The sequence below is a fragment of the Podarcis gaigeae genome, assembly GCF_964106915.1.
Source record: "Podarcis gaigeae genome assembly, chromosome: 15".
Lineage (NCBI taxonomy): Eukaryota > Metazoa > Chordata > Lepidosauria > Squamata > Lacertidae > Podarcis > Podarcis gaigeae.
The window spans coordinates 42,907,551-42,920,745 of NC_139692.1; the positions used below are offsets into that span (position 1 = coordinate 42,907,551).

A 13,195-nucleotide genomic window follows, 5' to 3' on the forward strand; every position below is an offset into this window, starting at 1 on the left:
CGAGATGGGAATCGGGGAAAGGCAGCTATTTTTTGCAAGAGAGATGGCCCTGGTGTTTCTCCTCGTTCGACTATTCCCAATGTGCTCAAAGCGCTTTGCATTGGCATGGCGGGCTGTCCCAGGATTCGGGGGTTTATTTTTCTTTTTTGCAAGGTTGGCTTCTTGTCCCGGGGTGGTTTGATCGAGCGGGATGACTTGCTGGCTGCCTTCCAGCTCTGCGAAGTGTCACGAGGCGCCTTGGGACGGTGTGTCAGCTGATCGCTGGGCAAAGGTGTCCCTGTTTGAGTGTCTCTGTGGATTTAAAGAGAAAGCAGGCCTCGGGTCTTCCCCTGCTTGCCCCAGAGCTAGCCTGGTAGGAGGCAGTGGAGAAGGGGGTCAGGGTGGGAGCAGTTGCCGTTGGTCATTCCAAATGCCGGGGTGTGGATTAGATATGCAGGGCTATATCTGGGCTGGCCTCATGGCGGGGGGCCTGTCACAAAGCAAATTGCCATACAATGGATTAGGAGCTTTGGATTCTGTGCTGATCCCTCTAGCTCAGTATTGCCTACACTGACTGGCAGCAGCTGTACAGGGTTTCAGGCAAGGGGACATTGCTAGCCCTACCTGGAGATGCCAAGGATTGCGGGGTGGGGGGGATTCTGCATGCAAGGTGGATACTCTGCCAGCGAGCTACAAGATTCCAGTCTAAACGATTCTGGATGAAGGGCTGATTTACATGGGAACAAAAGAAGCTGTCATACGCAGAGTCAAACCATTGATCCATTTAGGATCAATGCCAGGGATTGAACCCGGTATCTTCTAAATGCAGAGCAGATACCCCACCGCAGAGTTTTGGCCTTGCAGAAGGATGAGGTAGTTAATACTGCAAGGAGAGCTTTCTCTTCTTGTCAATTTCTCTTTCTTCTAATTTCCCCCAGGTGCAGGAGGATCAGTTTGCTGCTTCTGTATTTAATAGATCTCTGTGTTTATAGTATGTATGTACATTTCAGAACATCCCTGTACTGCTTGATTACAGTAAAACTTCAAGCACTAACTAGATATACCGTATATGTTATGAGGGAATCGTAAGAAGGAATTCCAAGGCTGAACCAGTGAGCAAGGCAGCAGCCTCCATACGTATTTAATTCAACTAGCAGTTTGTAAGCATCCCAATGCAGTGAAAGAGCACAGCAGAGAGCACTGAGAGAACTATTGTATGAAACAGTTAGGAGCCCCACTGCAATAAAATTCATTAAGGAACAGAATGGGCTGGCCGCTTGTCATCGGTGATGTCACAGGCGCTGTCCAGTAGGTGCCTGTGGCACTTGCCCAGCGTCATTCCATGTAGCAACATCCAATGGGGCTGTGCTGGTCAAGGAGAAAGCTGCCCTTTCGGAGCATCGTAAGTGCTTCCTTGGTTCTGCATTGTTCCTGGAAGTGATTTTGAAAAGTGCAAGAGAGGAAGTGTTGGTTCTCAAATCAAGCCTTTCCCCGTTCTCTCCCCCCCCCCCACCCACTTTTTAAAAGCACCGTGCATGCTAATTAGGTTGCTATAACAATTGAAAGCGTTCGGGATTTTGATAGTGCCCAACGGTGTGATCCAACACCTCTGGTTATGCAAGCCCCACGTGCCTCTCTTCTAGTGCAAAAATGTACATCTCCCGAGCGGTGGGAACTCTGAATTTAAGCTTCCCGTTTGGCTGCGCTTGTAAGGACACCAAGCGAGATCTCGCACTCGGAAAACTTAGCAGCACAATCAGATGCGCGTTTGTTGGTACGCTAAGTCCCGCTGTGTTCAACAGGGCTTAGTGAGTGTGTGTAGGGTTTCCCATGGGCAAATTCTACCCAGAGGAATGCAAGAAGAAGCTGCCTTTTACTAAACTAGATCACTGATCTATCTAGCCCAGAATTCTCTACAGCCAGAGGCACTGTTGCTTCTGGTTACCAGTTGCTGGAAACCCCAGGAGGGGAGAAGAGGGTGCTCTTGAACTCAGGTCCTGCGTGTGGCCCTCTCAAATCTGCCAGTGTGAGAATAGGATGCTGGACTAGATTGGCCCCCTTTGGCCTGATCCCACAAGCTCTTCTTACATTCCTATGACAATAATAACAATAACAATAACATATTATTTGTACCCCACCCATCTGGCTGGGTTTCCCCAGCCACTCTGGGCGGCTTCCAACAAAGATTAAAAATACATTAAAATGTCACACATTAAAAGCTTCCCTAAACACGGCTGCCTTCAGATGTCTTCTAAATGTCAGGTAGTTGTTTATCTCTTTGAAATCTGATGGGAGGGCATTCCACAGGGCGGGTGCCACTACCGAGAAGGCCCTCTGCCTGGTTCCCTGTAGCTTTGCTTCTCGCAGGGAGGGAACCGCCAGAAGGCCCTCGGAACTGGACCTCAGTGTCCGGGCTGAATGATGGGGGTAGAGATGCTCCTTCAGGTATACTAGCAGCAGCACTCCCTGCCCTGTCTGGAGATTGAACCTGGGACCTTCTGCATGCAAAGCAGATGTTCTGCCCCTGTTCTATGGCCCTTCCCCAATCTATGAAGCTGCCTTACGCAGTTGATCCACCCGGATCGGTATTTTCTATACATTGGCAGGGTTTCAGGCAGGGAGCATTTTCCCCCAGGCCTGAGATGCCAAGGGAAAATAAGAGAAGAGGGAAAATATTTAAAGCAGCCTGACAAGGATGCATGAGTTTCTGAGGTGTATGTAATATGGTAAAGGTAAAGGGACCCCTGACCATTAGGTCCATTCATGGCCGACTCTGGGGTCGCGGCTCTCATCTCGCTTTACTGGCCAAGGGAGCCAGCGTACAGCTTCCGGGTCATGTGGCCAGCATGACTAAGCCGCTTCTGGAGAACCAGAGCAGCGCAGAAACGCCGTTTACCTTCCCGCCAGAGCGGTACCTATTTATCTACTTGCACTTTGATGTGCTTTCAAACTGCTAGGTTGGCAGGAGCAGGGGCCGAGCAACGGGAGCTCACCCTGTCGCAGGGATTTGAACCACCGACCTTCTGATCGGCAAGTCCTAGGCTCTGTGGTTTAACTGGACAGGGATCCAGGGATAGGGGATTTGCCTTCTTACACCCAAACAAGCTTGTAGAAAGTAGGCTGGAAGGCAGGTGAATAGGGGTGGGCAATGGTTGCTGTGAAATCTAGCAAACAAACTTTCCCCCACCCGACAGGGATTATTCCTTCCTTTTTGTTGGTGAGGCCTGCGGCTCAGCAGAAGAGTATCTGCGCTGTGTGCAAAAGGTCCCAAGTTCATTCCCTGCAGGAATCTCCAGGTAGGGCTGGGAAAGACCCTCTGCCTGAAACCCTGAAAGTCTGCTCTGAGTCAGTGTAGACAGCAGTGAGCTAGATAAAGCCGTGGTCTCGCTGCTCCTGTTTAAACCAGCCCTTTGTTCAGAACCATGAGGACCGGAAACTTGCTTTGTTTTAAGAGGGCTCTTCCCCTCCCACAACTCATCAGTTCAATACAGCTGCAAAGAAGTCATCTTTGGGGGGTTAACGGCCAGCCCTAAATCCGAGTCCCTGATAATGCTATGTAGCCCAGCAGGGGAGGGGGCTTTAGGGGAGGGATGCAAGAAGAAAACTATCCTCTCCTCCCTGCCTGAATAGCTCTACAAGGCTCCTGTTCAAAGCTTCCTGAGCCCTTGACGGGAGTGAGCCTACGCTGCAACGTGTTGTTGCAGTTCTTGCTTATCTTTGTCGTTCAGGTGGATGCCTGGGCTCATGTAGATTCCTGCAAGTGCATGATCCAGTGAGTAAACAGTGGCTTGTCTAAAGCCGCCCTGTGAACACACTGGGCAGAGGTGTAATTTAAACCTCTGACTTCCTGACTTGTAATCCGCTATGGTGAACCAGCTCTTCTCTTCCCTCCCCGCCCCCATCAGAAACTAGGGGAATGCCCAGGTCAACCACACATTCACATTGCTCAGACTGACTCTTAAGTTCCTCCACTGGGACTTGTCGGGGTCTCCTTCTGTTTTGCAAGTGATTCTCGTCTGGGTTCCTCCTCTACAATGGAGCAGAGTGGGGCCACCCCAAAGTGTTTGACTGCTGTAGCAAAAATTATTATTATTATTATTATTATTAATCCTTGTTGCACAGGTTTAGGAAGCTTTTTAGTAGAAGCTCCCTTTGTTCCTCTTGCCTTATTATTATTGTTGTTGCTGTTGTTGTTGTTGTTGTTGTTGTTGTTGTTACAGTGGTACCTCTGGTTATGTACTTAATTCGTTCTGGAGGTCCGTTCTTAACCTGAAACTGGTCTTAACCTGAAGCACCACCTTAGCTAATGGGGCCTCCCACTGCTGCTGCCGCCGCCGGAGCATGATTTCTGTTTTCATCCTGAAGCAAAGTTCTTAACCCAAGGTACTATTTCTAGGTTAGCAGAGTCTGTAACCTGAAGCGTATGTAACCTGAAGCATATGTAACCCGAGGTACCACTGTAAATTATATACTGCCCTATACCCATAGGTCTCAGGGCAGTTCACAGGATAAAATAACCTTCGTAGCGTGGTGAATGCCTGGGATGCAGAAACAAACCATGCTTAATTTATCTATTGATTACATTTATATCCCACTTTTCCTCGAGGTGGTGTACATTGGTCTCCTCCTCCATATTTTATCCTCCTGGGAGGTAGGTTAGGCTGAGAGTGAGTGAGTGGACCAGGTTCACTCAGTGAGCTTTGTGGCTAGGGGAATTTGAACCCTGATCTCCCAGGTTTGAGTCTGACTGCACCACACTGGCTGTCCAAGGTTAAGGAAGAGCACTGAGCTCTTGCAAGCGCCACACCATAGTTGAAACCAGCAATCCATGGCTTCAGATTGTGGTTCTTTGGCAGCGAACACACCATTGCTAAGCTGCTGGGCAGGGTTTGGATGATTAGGCAGACTGTGGTTTAATAAACCATAGCTTGGTAAACTGTGGTTTGCGTGCAAAAGAGGTCATAGACCTTGTTGCTTTCTGGGTTCCTGCAGATCGTTTAAGGCAGCCTTGCCAAATGCACGTCTCTGAGCTGGGATTGGATGCTCAAACAAACCACAGTTGAATAAGCCACCGTTTGGTAAACGGTGGCTAGGTACTATGTGCGAACCCGGCTATAGCACACCCTGTACTTTTCCAGCAGATGGCTTAAGGTGTTTTTGCCAAGGATACACCCCTGGCCGGCCTTTATCTGCAAGAAAACTTAGTGCAGGCCATGTTTTCCAACTGCAGTTGAGAACTACGTTCCTGAGTTCCCAGCTCAAGGGGGCTTGCAGTTGGGGTCTCCGCTGAAATGACGTGACCTTTTTAGACCAGCTGCGCGGCCCAACAGAGCGCTTGAGAGCTGCGTTCCTGGTGCATCCGAGCGAGGGTGGGCGAGACAGTTCCCAACAGCTGTTAACAGTAGCGGAGGATTATTGTTTCTTTTAGCGGGGGGGGGGGGGATCCCTTTGCTTCGATCGTGGCTCCCTCTGTCTCCAGCGTAAGCAGTGCTATTTTTGACGTGTATGGGATTATCAGGTCAACGGGATGTGGCATTCTGTCTCTGCTGCGGAACGGATTCTTTTCGGGGCTTGGTGGACGAGACCGTCCTTATCCCAAAAGCTCGCTGTAGCGGGGAGGGGAGGGAGAGAAGAGGAAACTGTGAAACCTCAGGGGAGAGAAGTCAGAGCACTGGTTTCCTGTCCCAGAATACACAAGTCCTGCATCGGGGTATCAGATCTAGGGCATAGAGCATCATTTGGGATTCCTGCAGGAAGATCTTCTCTGATCGCTGAGAAGCCACGACTTCTGCATAGCCAATTTTTTGGGGGGGGCGGGGGAGCTGTGTTCTAGGTGCCATACAAACAAACAAACAAACAAACAAACAAACAAACTTCACCCTTGGGTGACCAGGTCCCTGGGACTTTCTTTCCGTGCTGACTTGGCAGAAACAACACGCAGCGTTCTCGACTGTTCCATCTCGGAAACAATTGGTTTCCTGCACAATGGGGATTTACCCTCATTAACACTAATTACTGGAGGCTAGACGGGTTTGGGGAGGGTGTGTGGCTCGCCACAGTCGTTTAAAAAACAAAACACAGTGCGGTGGCCATCTTAATTGTTTTTTGTTTTTTTTAAAGAGCAAGTTGTTAGGGTCATAGGCTGTGGAGGAGCCTGGTCAACTGCCCAGATGTCACCTCTATACTTTGAAGCATATATTTGAATCCATAAGGACAAGTAACTTGCTTCACTTGCTCGAGTGATTTTTGCCCAAGGACGGAAAGAAGAAAACGTCTCAACGAAAGAAGAATGGCAGCAGAAGTTATTAGAGTACTCAGAAATGGCTAAACTTACTGGAAGGTGATAAACTCTTTAATGTAGAATGGAAACAATTCACTATTGTAAACAAATTAAGACTTTAGTAGGATTAAAGTAAAAAATGCACAGAAAACCTAGACTGATTATTTGGGATAAATAATAGTTAGGGATAATTTGGAAATGCAGTAAAAAAAGCAGTACATGTGTTAGAAACCACAGAAAGGCGGGGAGAGTCAAAATACGATGTGGAATAATTTAAATTTATGTTTTGTGCTTGTTGTAAAAGGAAAAGTATAAATAAAAATGGCTTGGGTTTTGTTTTGTTTTTTTGCAAGTTTGATCCCTGTATGGGACAGCTGCATATTCCTGCATTGCAGGGTTTGGAATAGATGTTCCTCAGGGTCCCTTCCACTTCAGTTCTATGATTCTGTGACCTGAAATGAGTCTTGAAGTGCTGCTTCTGTAATCACACAGAACACCTCCCCGCTTTCTTGCCTATGTCGACTGTCTGCAGAGCAGCGCAGTGGTTGTGGAAAGCTCAAACACGTGCCACGTTAGCCTGAAATCTATACGGCCACACAAGTTTGAGGTTGGAGGGACGGGGGCAGGAAAGGCAGGAGCCAGCATATAATAATAATAATCATCATCATCATCATCATCATCATAGAAAAGTCTTGAGGCTCCCGAAGGCAGTGTTAGAAACACAGACATGTAAGCTAATTGCCAAAATGGCACCTTAAAACTAAGTTACGATCGCCACAGTGGAATGTATAGGAGCCATCTTTTCCATTATTATTATTACAGTGGTACCTCAGGTTACATACGCTTCAGGTTACATACGCTTCAGGTTACACACTCTACTAAGCCAGAAATAGTGCTTCAGGTTAAGAACTTTGCTTCATGATAAGAACAGAAATCGGGCTCTGATGGCGTGGCAGCAGCAGGAGGCCCCATTAGCTAAAGTGGTGCTTCAGGTTAAGAACAGTTTCTGGTTAAGTACGGCCCTCCGGAACGAATTAAGTACTTAACCCGAGGTACCACTGTAATTGTTATTCATTTCTATGATTTCTATTTCTAGAGCCTTCTCTAAGGGACATTTTGCTTTCCCCATATTTATTGACCAACTTAATTTATAGAGCTGCCCCAGAACAGAAGGAACTGTAGGAAGCCAGTGTGATCCAGTGGTTCAGAGTGTTCGAGAGATCAGGGTTTCAATCCCCACTCAGTCAGGAAGCTCACAGGGTGACCTTGGAGTCAGTCACAGCCTCTTTACCTGCCTCACAGGGTTGTCGTCAGGATTAACTGAGCCGGGGAAAGGTGTGTGAATCATGGACTCCTTGGAGAAAAAAAGTGGGCTATAAATGCGGTAAATAAGCGCTTCTGCTTAGCTGCTTAAGCAAGCTGGAGGGGGCAGCTTCCCCACTCTAGGTACACCTTTGCACCCCTTCCCAATAGCATTTTGTGTCTGGACAATTTCTTCTAAACTTTTCTGATGGTCCTCGAGTGCACCCTTCCTGAAACCTCTTTATAAATGTGTGCAGTCTCTCAAAATACATGCCCAGAATGTACCTTCTGACCCTGAGCACTGGGTAGCACCATTCAGAAGGAGGTGCAAAAATCCAGAGGTTTGTCCAGGTCCTGATCCACTTGCCGGGCAAGAGGGGTATTTCTGCATAAGGCTTCACGAAGATCTACCTGCATAGACACAGAGCACATTTTGAGAATTCTAAGGAAAAACCATCTTCCGCAGAAACTGCTGCTTGCCTTCTATCACTGTGCCATTGAGAGCGTGCTCACTTATGGCTTATGTGTGTGGTACGGAAGCTGTACTACCCAGGACAGGATGGGGTTGTGCAGAGTTGTTAAGGCAGCAGAGAGCATTGTTGGCTGCCCACTCTCCACCTTAGAGCAGATTTATGCCACAAGGTGCCATAGGAAGGCACTGGACATAGTAAAAGATCCATCGCATCCTGGTCACTGTCTCTTCGAGCTCCTGCCGTCGGGACGGAGATACAGGACGATGAAGACAAGAACGAGCCGTCTTAAGAACAGCTTCTTCTCCAGAGCAATCTCGGCCCTGAATGGGAAGCCTGGACTTTGAAAGTCATCTAATCTTCCTTGCTGTATTATACTGTATTGTTTTAATTAGTGTTTCTATAGTTGTTTTGATTTTGTGTGGAGTGCCCTACCTGGGTGGATGGAGCAGCCAAGTAATTTCGTGGTCCCCGAGAGGGGGCAATGACAATAAAGATATTATTATTATTATTATTATTATTATTATTATTATTATTATTATTAAAGCACCTGTGTTGTGGTTCGTGGGCCAGTCCTCCAAACTCCAGCAGGACCTTACAGGGAGAGGGATAGGACGCGAGGGGCTTTGACGCACAAGCCCAAACAGTAGAAAGCTGCTGCCACCTCCTTTACTGGGCCAACGTTTGAAAAGAGTCCAAGGAGGAAAATCCCCTTTCAATATTTACCGGGTTGTCCAACTTTGTGTCACTGTACCGTGACACAGACAGAAATCCAACGGGTATAACCAGTAGGTGGCCAGGCACTGGTTAGCTTCGAGGATTTGCATGGCAAGATGGTCTGCAATTTGCATCTCAATTCCTCCAAATCTTTATTCCTGGAGAAAGGGTTTAGGGACCAATCAGGTCTTTAGATTAATTATCAATTTGCCAATGGCTGTATGCGGAGACAATAACTCTTGATTATCAGGAGGCTTAGGACAGCTGAACTCTGTTTAGTCTCAGAAACCTTGAGGATCAAAGACTCCCCCTTCATTCCCAGACTCTACTGGGCGCTTTGAGTGACTCCCAGCTGCCTGAATTTACAAATCAGGTAACAACTTCTTCCTGCCCAGAGAGGAGGCAATTTGATTCACACCTCGAAAGACAGAGAGTTTTACAATTAAAGAAACCAGACACACATTCCCCAGGATGCCACAGTTTTAACTCTCCCACAATGCTTCACTCCTGTATGAACCAAAGTTTCAACGTACAAAGATTTCCCAACTTCACTACAGCCTGACTACCCGCAAAGAATCCTGGGAACTGTAGTTTATTAAGAGTGCTGGGAATTCCATTCCTTTGAGGAGTCAACTGCATCTCCCAGGATTCTCCGGGGGAAGCTATGTGCTTTAAATGTAAGGTGTGTGTGTGTGTTTGTGTATGAGAGAGAGAGGGATTGGGAGGTCAGGTTAGGAAAGCATGATTTAGCTTGTATGAGTCATCCGGCGTTATGACTCAGTAACGTGGGTGGCCGGCCTCCAGCACAGACACCGCTGGTGGCAGGCTTGGGTCAGAGATGGAGGTGTGTGGCTGCAGGGCTGCAGCTGCATTGCAGAATGGTGCTTTGCAAACCCTTTCCCAGGGATGGGCGGTGTTGCAAACAAAAATGGCTCTTTTCCCTTATGGGGTATCCAAGAGCCCATATAGAGTCCTTACGTAGGTTCCCTATTGGTAGGAGAAAATAACAGAGGCCAACCAGAGAATATTGAGAAGCAAAGCAGCTAGTAAGCTTGATCTTTATTGATCTGTTGCAACAGGGTGCTCCCCTCACCCGCAGGAGAGGAGGAGGAACCCAGAAAAATGGCGCACAAGGCCTTATAAAGACTTTGGAAATTGCCACCCTGTAGATCAAGACGGAGGGACACGGGTGGTGCTGTGGGTTAAACCACAGAGCCTAGGGCTTGCTGATCAGAAGGTCGGCGGTTCGAATCCCCGCGACAGGGTGAGCTCCCGTTGCTCAGTCCCTGCTCCTGCCAACCTAGCCGTTTGAAAGCACGTCAAAGTGCAAGTAGATCAATAGGTACCGCTCCGGCGGGAAGGTAAACGGTGTTTCCGTGCGCTGCTCGGGATCTGATTTCTTTCTGCAGGGCCTGTAAGACAGAGTTGTTCCGCCTGGCCTTTGGCTTATAATCAATTTGACTCCCTCCCCCTCTTTCTCTTTTTTCCTTTCTCCTCCTGTGATAAGGCTGCATTTTAATATTTCAATGTTGTATTTTGATCTTGTTTTTTAAGTTGTATTTCAATCAACTTGTTTTTATTATTGGTTGTTAGCCGCCCTGAGCCCGGTCTTGGCTGGGGAGGGCGGGGTATAAATAAAATTTATTTATTTATTATTATTATTATTATTATTATTATTCTCTGTCTGTGGAAGCAGAGTGTAGCCATTGTGGCTGTGAGCCATCAAGAGCCTTTTCCCCTCTGGATTTGTCTAGTCCCCTTTTGAAACCATCCATGTTGGTGCTCCAGTGGCAGGGAGTTCCACAGTTTAACCACGTGCTGCATGAAAAGAAGCCCTTTCTTTTCTCCATCCCAAATCTTCAAACACTCAGTGTAGCTCCTGGGAGTGATTATATATGGGGGAACCTAGGGCAGTGTTTCCCAACCTTGGGCCTCCAGCTGTTTTTGAACTACAACTCCCATCATCCCTGACTAGCAAGACCAGTGGCAAGGGATGATGGGAATTGTAGTCCAAAAACAGCTGGAGGCCCAAGGTTAACACTGACCTAGGGAGCTAAATTATACACCAAGTGGCTCACTGATCCACCTAGCTCAGTACTGACTGACTATGGCTATCCTGGCTGAGGAGGCCGTGTTGAAATGTTCCCAGTTTCAAATTTCTGAGGTTTATGTCTTCAGTTTTGCATGCTGTATTTTTTTAGTGTTGTAAGCTGCTTTGAGACCCAGATGGTGGAAAGTGATTATTGAAAGTTGATTATTGAAATAATAAAATACAAATAACTAGACAAGTGGATGTGGGTGGCGCTGTGGGTTAAACCACAGAGCCTAGGACTTGCTGATCAGAAGGTTGGTGGTTCGAATCCTTGCGACGGGGTGAGCTCCTGTTGCTCGGTCCCTGCTCCTGCCAACCTAGCAGTTCAAAAGCACGTCAAAGTGCAAGTAGATAAATAGGTACCACTCCGTCGGGAAGGTAAACAGCGTTTCTGTGCACTGCTCTGGTTCGCCAGAAGCGGCTTAGTCATGCTGGCCACATGACTCGGAAGCTCTACGGCGGCTCCCTCGGCCTGTAAAGCGAGATGAGTGCCTCAACCCCAGAGTCTGTCACAACTGGACCTAATGGTCAGGGGCCCCTTTACCTTTACCTAACTAGACAAGTAGCAGACTTTAATTGCAAAAGCAACCATGAGCTCAGTTCGGTTATGGCACAGAAAATGAATGTTCTCTGGTTGGAATGCTGAACTCTTGAAGTGTGAGTGTGTAAGTTTGTTTCTGTGTTGCGTGTAGCTCTGCTTTGAGCTTGTATAAGAATAATTGTATAAGAATAATGTTAAAATCCCAAATTTATTTTACAAATATCAAGGCACATGGTTACTCAGTGCCACCAGTATATGCAAATGTATAGAATCTTAGTTCACAATAAAAATGGAACTGGCTGGTGAATACTTTTTTTTTAATATAAATCTTTACTATTTGCAAAGGGAATCTTTGCATGAGTTAATATTTTACTATCCCTTTGGAGCTGCTCTGCAAATTTCTACTTTTCTCCTTGCTGGCTGTGATGCTTTACAGTTTAAATTTTTGATGTTCTGTTTCTTTTGTGTGTTTTTTTATGTTTGCACTTTTTCTGCTGTTAACAAATTAATGATAAGTAAGTAAGTAAGTCAGTCAGTCAGTGCCAAAGCAGGTCGGATGAGCCTGACACCCACTTTCCCCTCTGCTCTGATATTTGACGTACGCCACCTTTGGCAACCATGCCAACCTGCTGGCATATTTTTACCGTCGCTCACAGCTGCGCTGAAGTGAACCACGATGCTGACGGGTGATGGCGTGGAGTTTCAGCAGCTTCTTAACATTTCTTCTTCTTTTTTTAAAATAATTTTATTTCGCTTTAAACAAATACATATAAATATAGACAACCAAAATTGCGAAAGAAAATTCCTTAATAATAACAATGAAAAAAGCTAAAAAAACTACAAAAAATATCAAAGTACATGGCATAAAGGATAAGCCATTATGGGAAAGAAAAAAGGAAAAGGAAAGAAAGAGGGGAAAGGAAGGAAGGAAGGAAGGAAGGAAGGAAGGAAGGAAGGAGGGGGGAGGGGGGAAAGAAAAAAGAGAGGAAGATGAGCCAAAACACAAGAAGGCTCATCTGTTGTATGCTTCCGTCAAGGTCACAACAGATCATTATTCTTATCAAATCTCTCTGTCTGCATTCCATAGAATCCCTCATCTTTGTACAGTGGTGCCTCGCAAGACGAAAATAATTCGTTCCGCGAGTCTCTTCGTCTAGCGGTTTTTTTGTCTTGCGAAGCACGGCCATTAGCGGATTAGCGCTATTAGCAGCTTAGCGGCTATTAGCGGCTTAGAAAAGGGGGGGGGGAGGGGAAAAACTCGCAAGAACTCACAAGACGTTTTCATCTTGTGAAGCAAGCCCATAGGGAAATTCGTCTTGCGAAGCACCTCAAAAACGGAAAACTCTTTCGTCTAGCGAGTTTTTCGTCTTGCGAGGCATTCGTCTTGCGGGGCAGCACTGTATCAGGAAACATTTCCCTATGCGGTATCATTCTAAACATAACCAGGTCTTTCTTGATCAACCCTTATCCCCTTCTTACCATTTCTTTCTCTCCCCCCCCCCCTCTTTTTTAACAGACTCTTTCCAGGAAACACGATTGCTCGCCGGCCTTGATCTCGCATCGCGGCGAGGAGCCCTCCTCCCAGAATGTCAAGCTCGGGCTACCCTCCTAGCCAAGGAGCGTTCAGCGCAGAACAAGGGCGCTACCAGACGCATTCAGTCCAGTACACATTCCCCGGCGGCCGACACCAGCAGGTAAGGGGGGAGGGCGCGCTCCCCAGGCGGTAGCGCTGGAGGGCTCTCCATGGCTGCTAGCAACAGTGGCCATGCTCTTCCTCCAGTGTTGAAAGCGGCAATGCTTCTTGGTTGCTGGAA

At 47.2% G+C, this 13,195-nt stretch overlaps 1 protein-coding gene across 6 annotated transcripts in view; it reads left to right on the forward strand.

Moving 5' to 3' along the window:
• Positions 1–13,195, forward strand: part of NCOR1 (nuclear receptor corepressor 1) — a 105,939-nt gene that overhangs the window by 7,147 nt on the left and 85,597 nt on the right. For all 6 annotated transcript variants that reach the window (XM_083714945.1, XM_083714946.1, XM_083714949.1 and 3 more), the window contains exon 2: positions 12,898–13,075. In XM_083714945.1, the coding sequence (XP_083571071.1) occupies positions 12,968–13,075 (108 nt within the window). In that variant the 5' untranslated portion in view covers positions 12,898–12,967. The remainder of the gene's footprint in view (positions 1–12,897; positions 13,076–13,195) is intronic.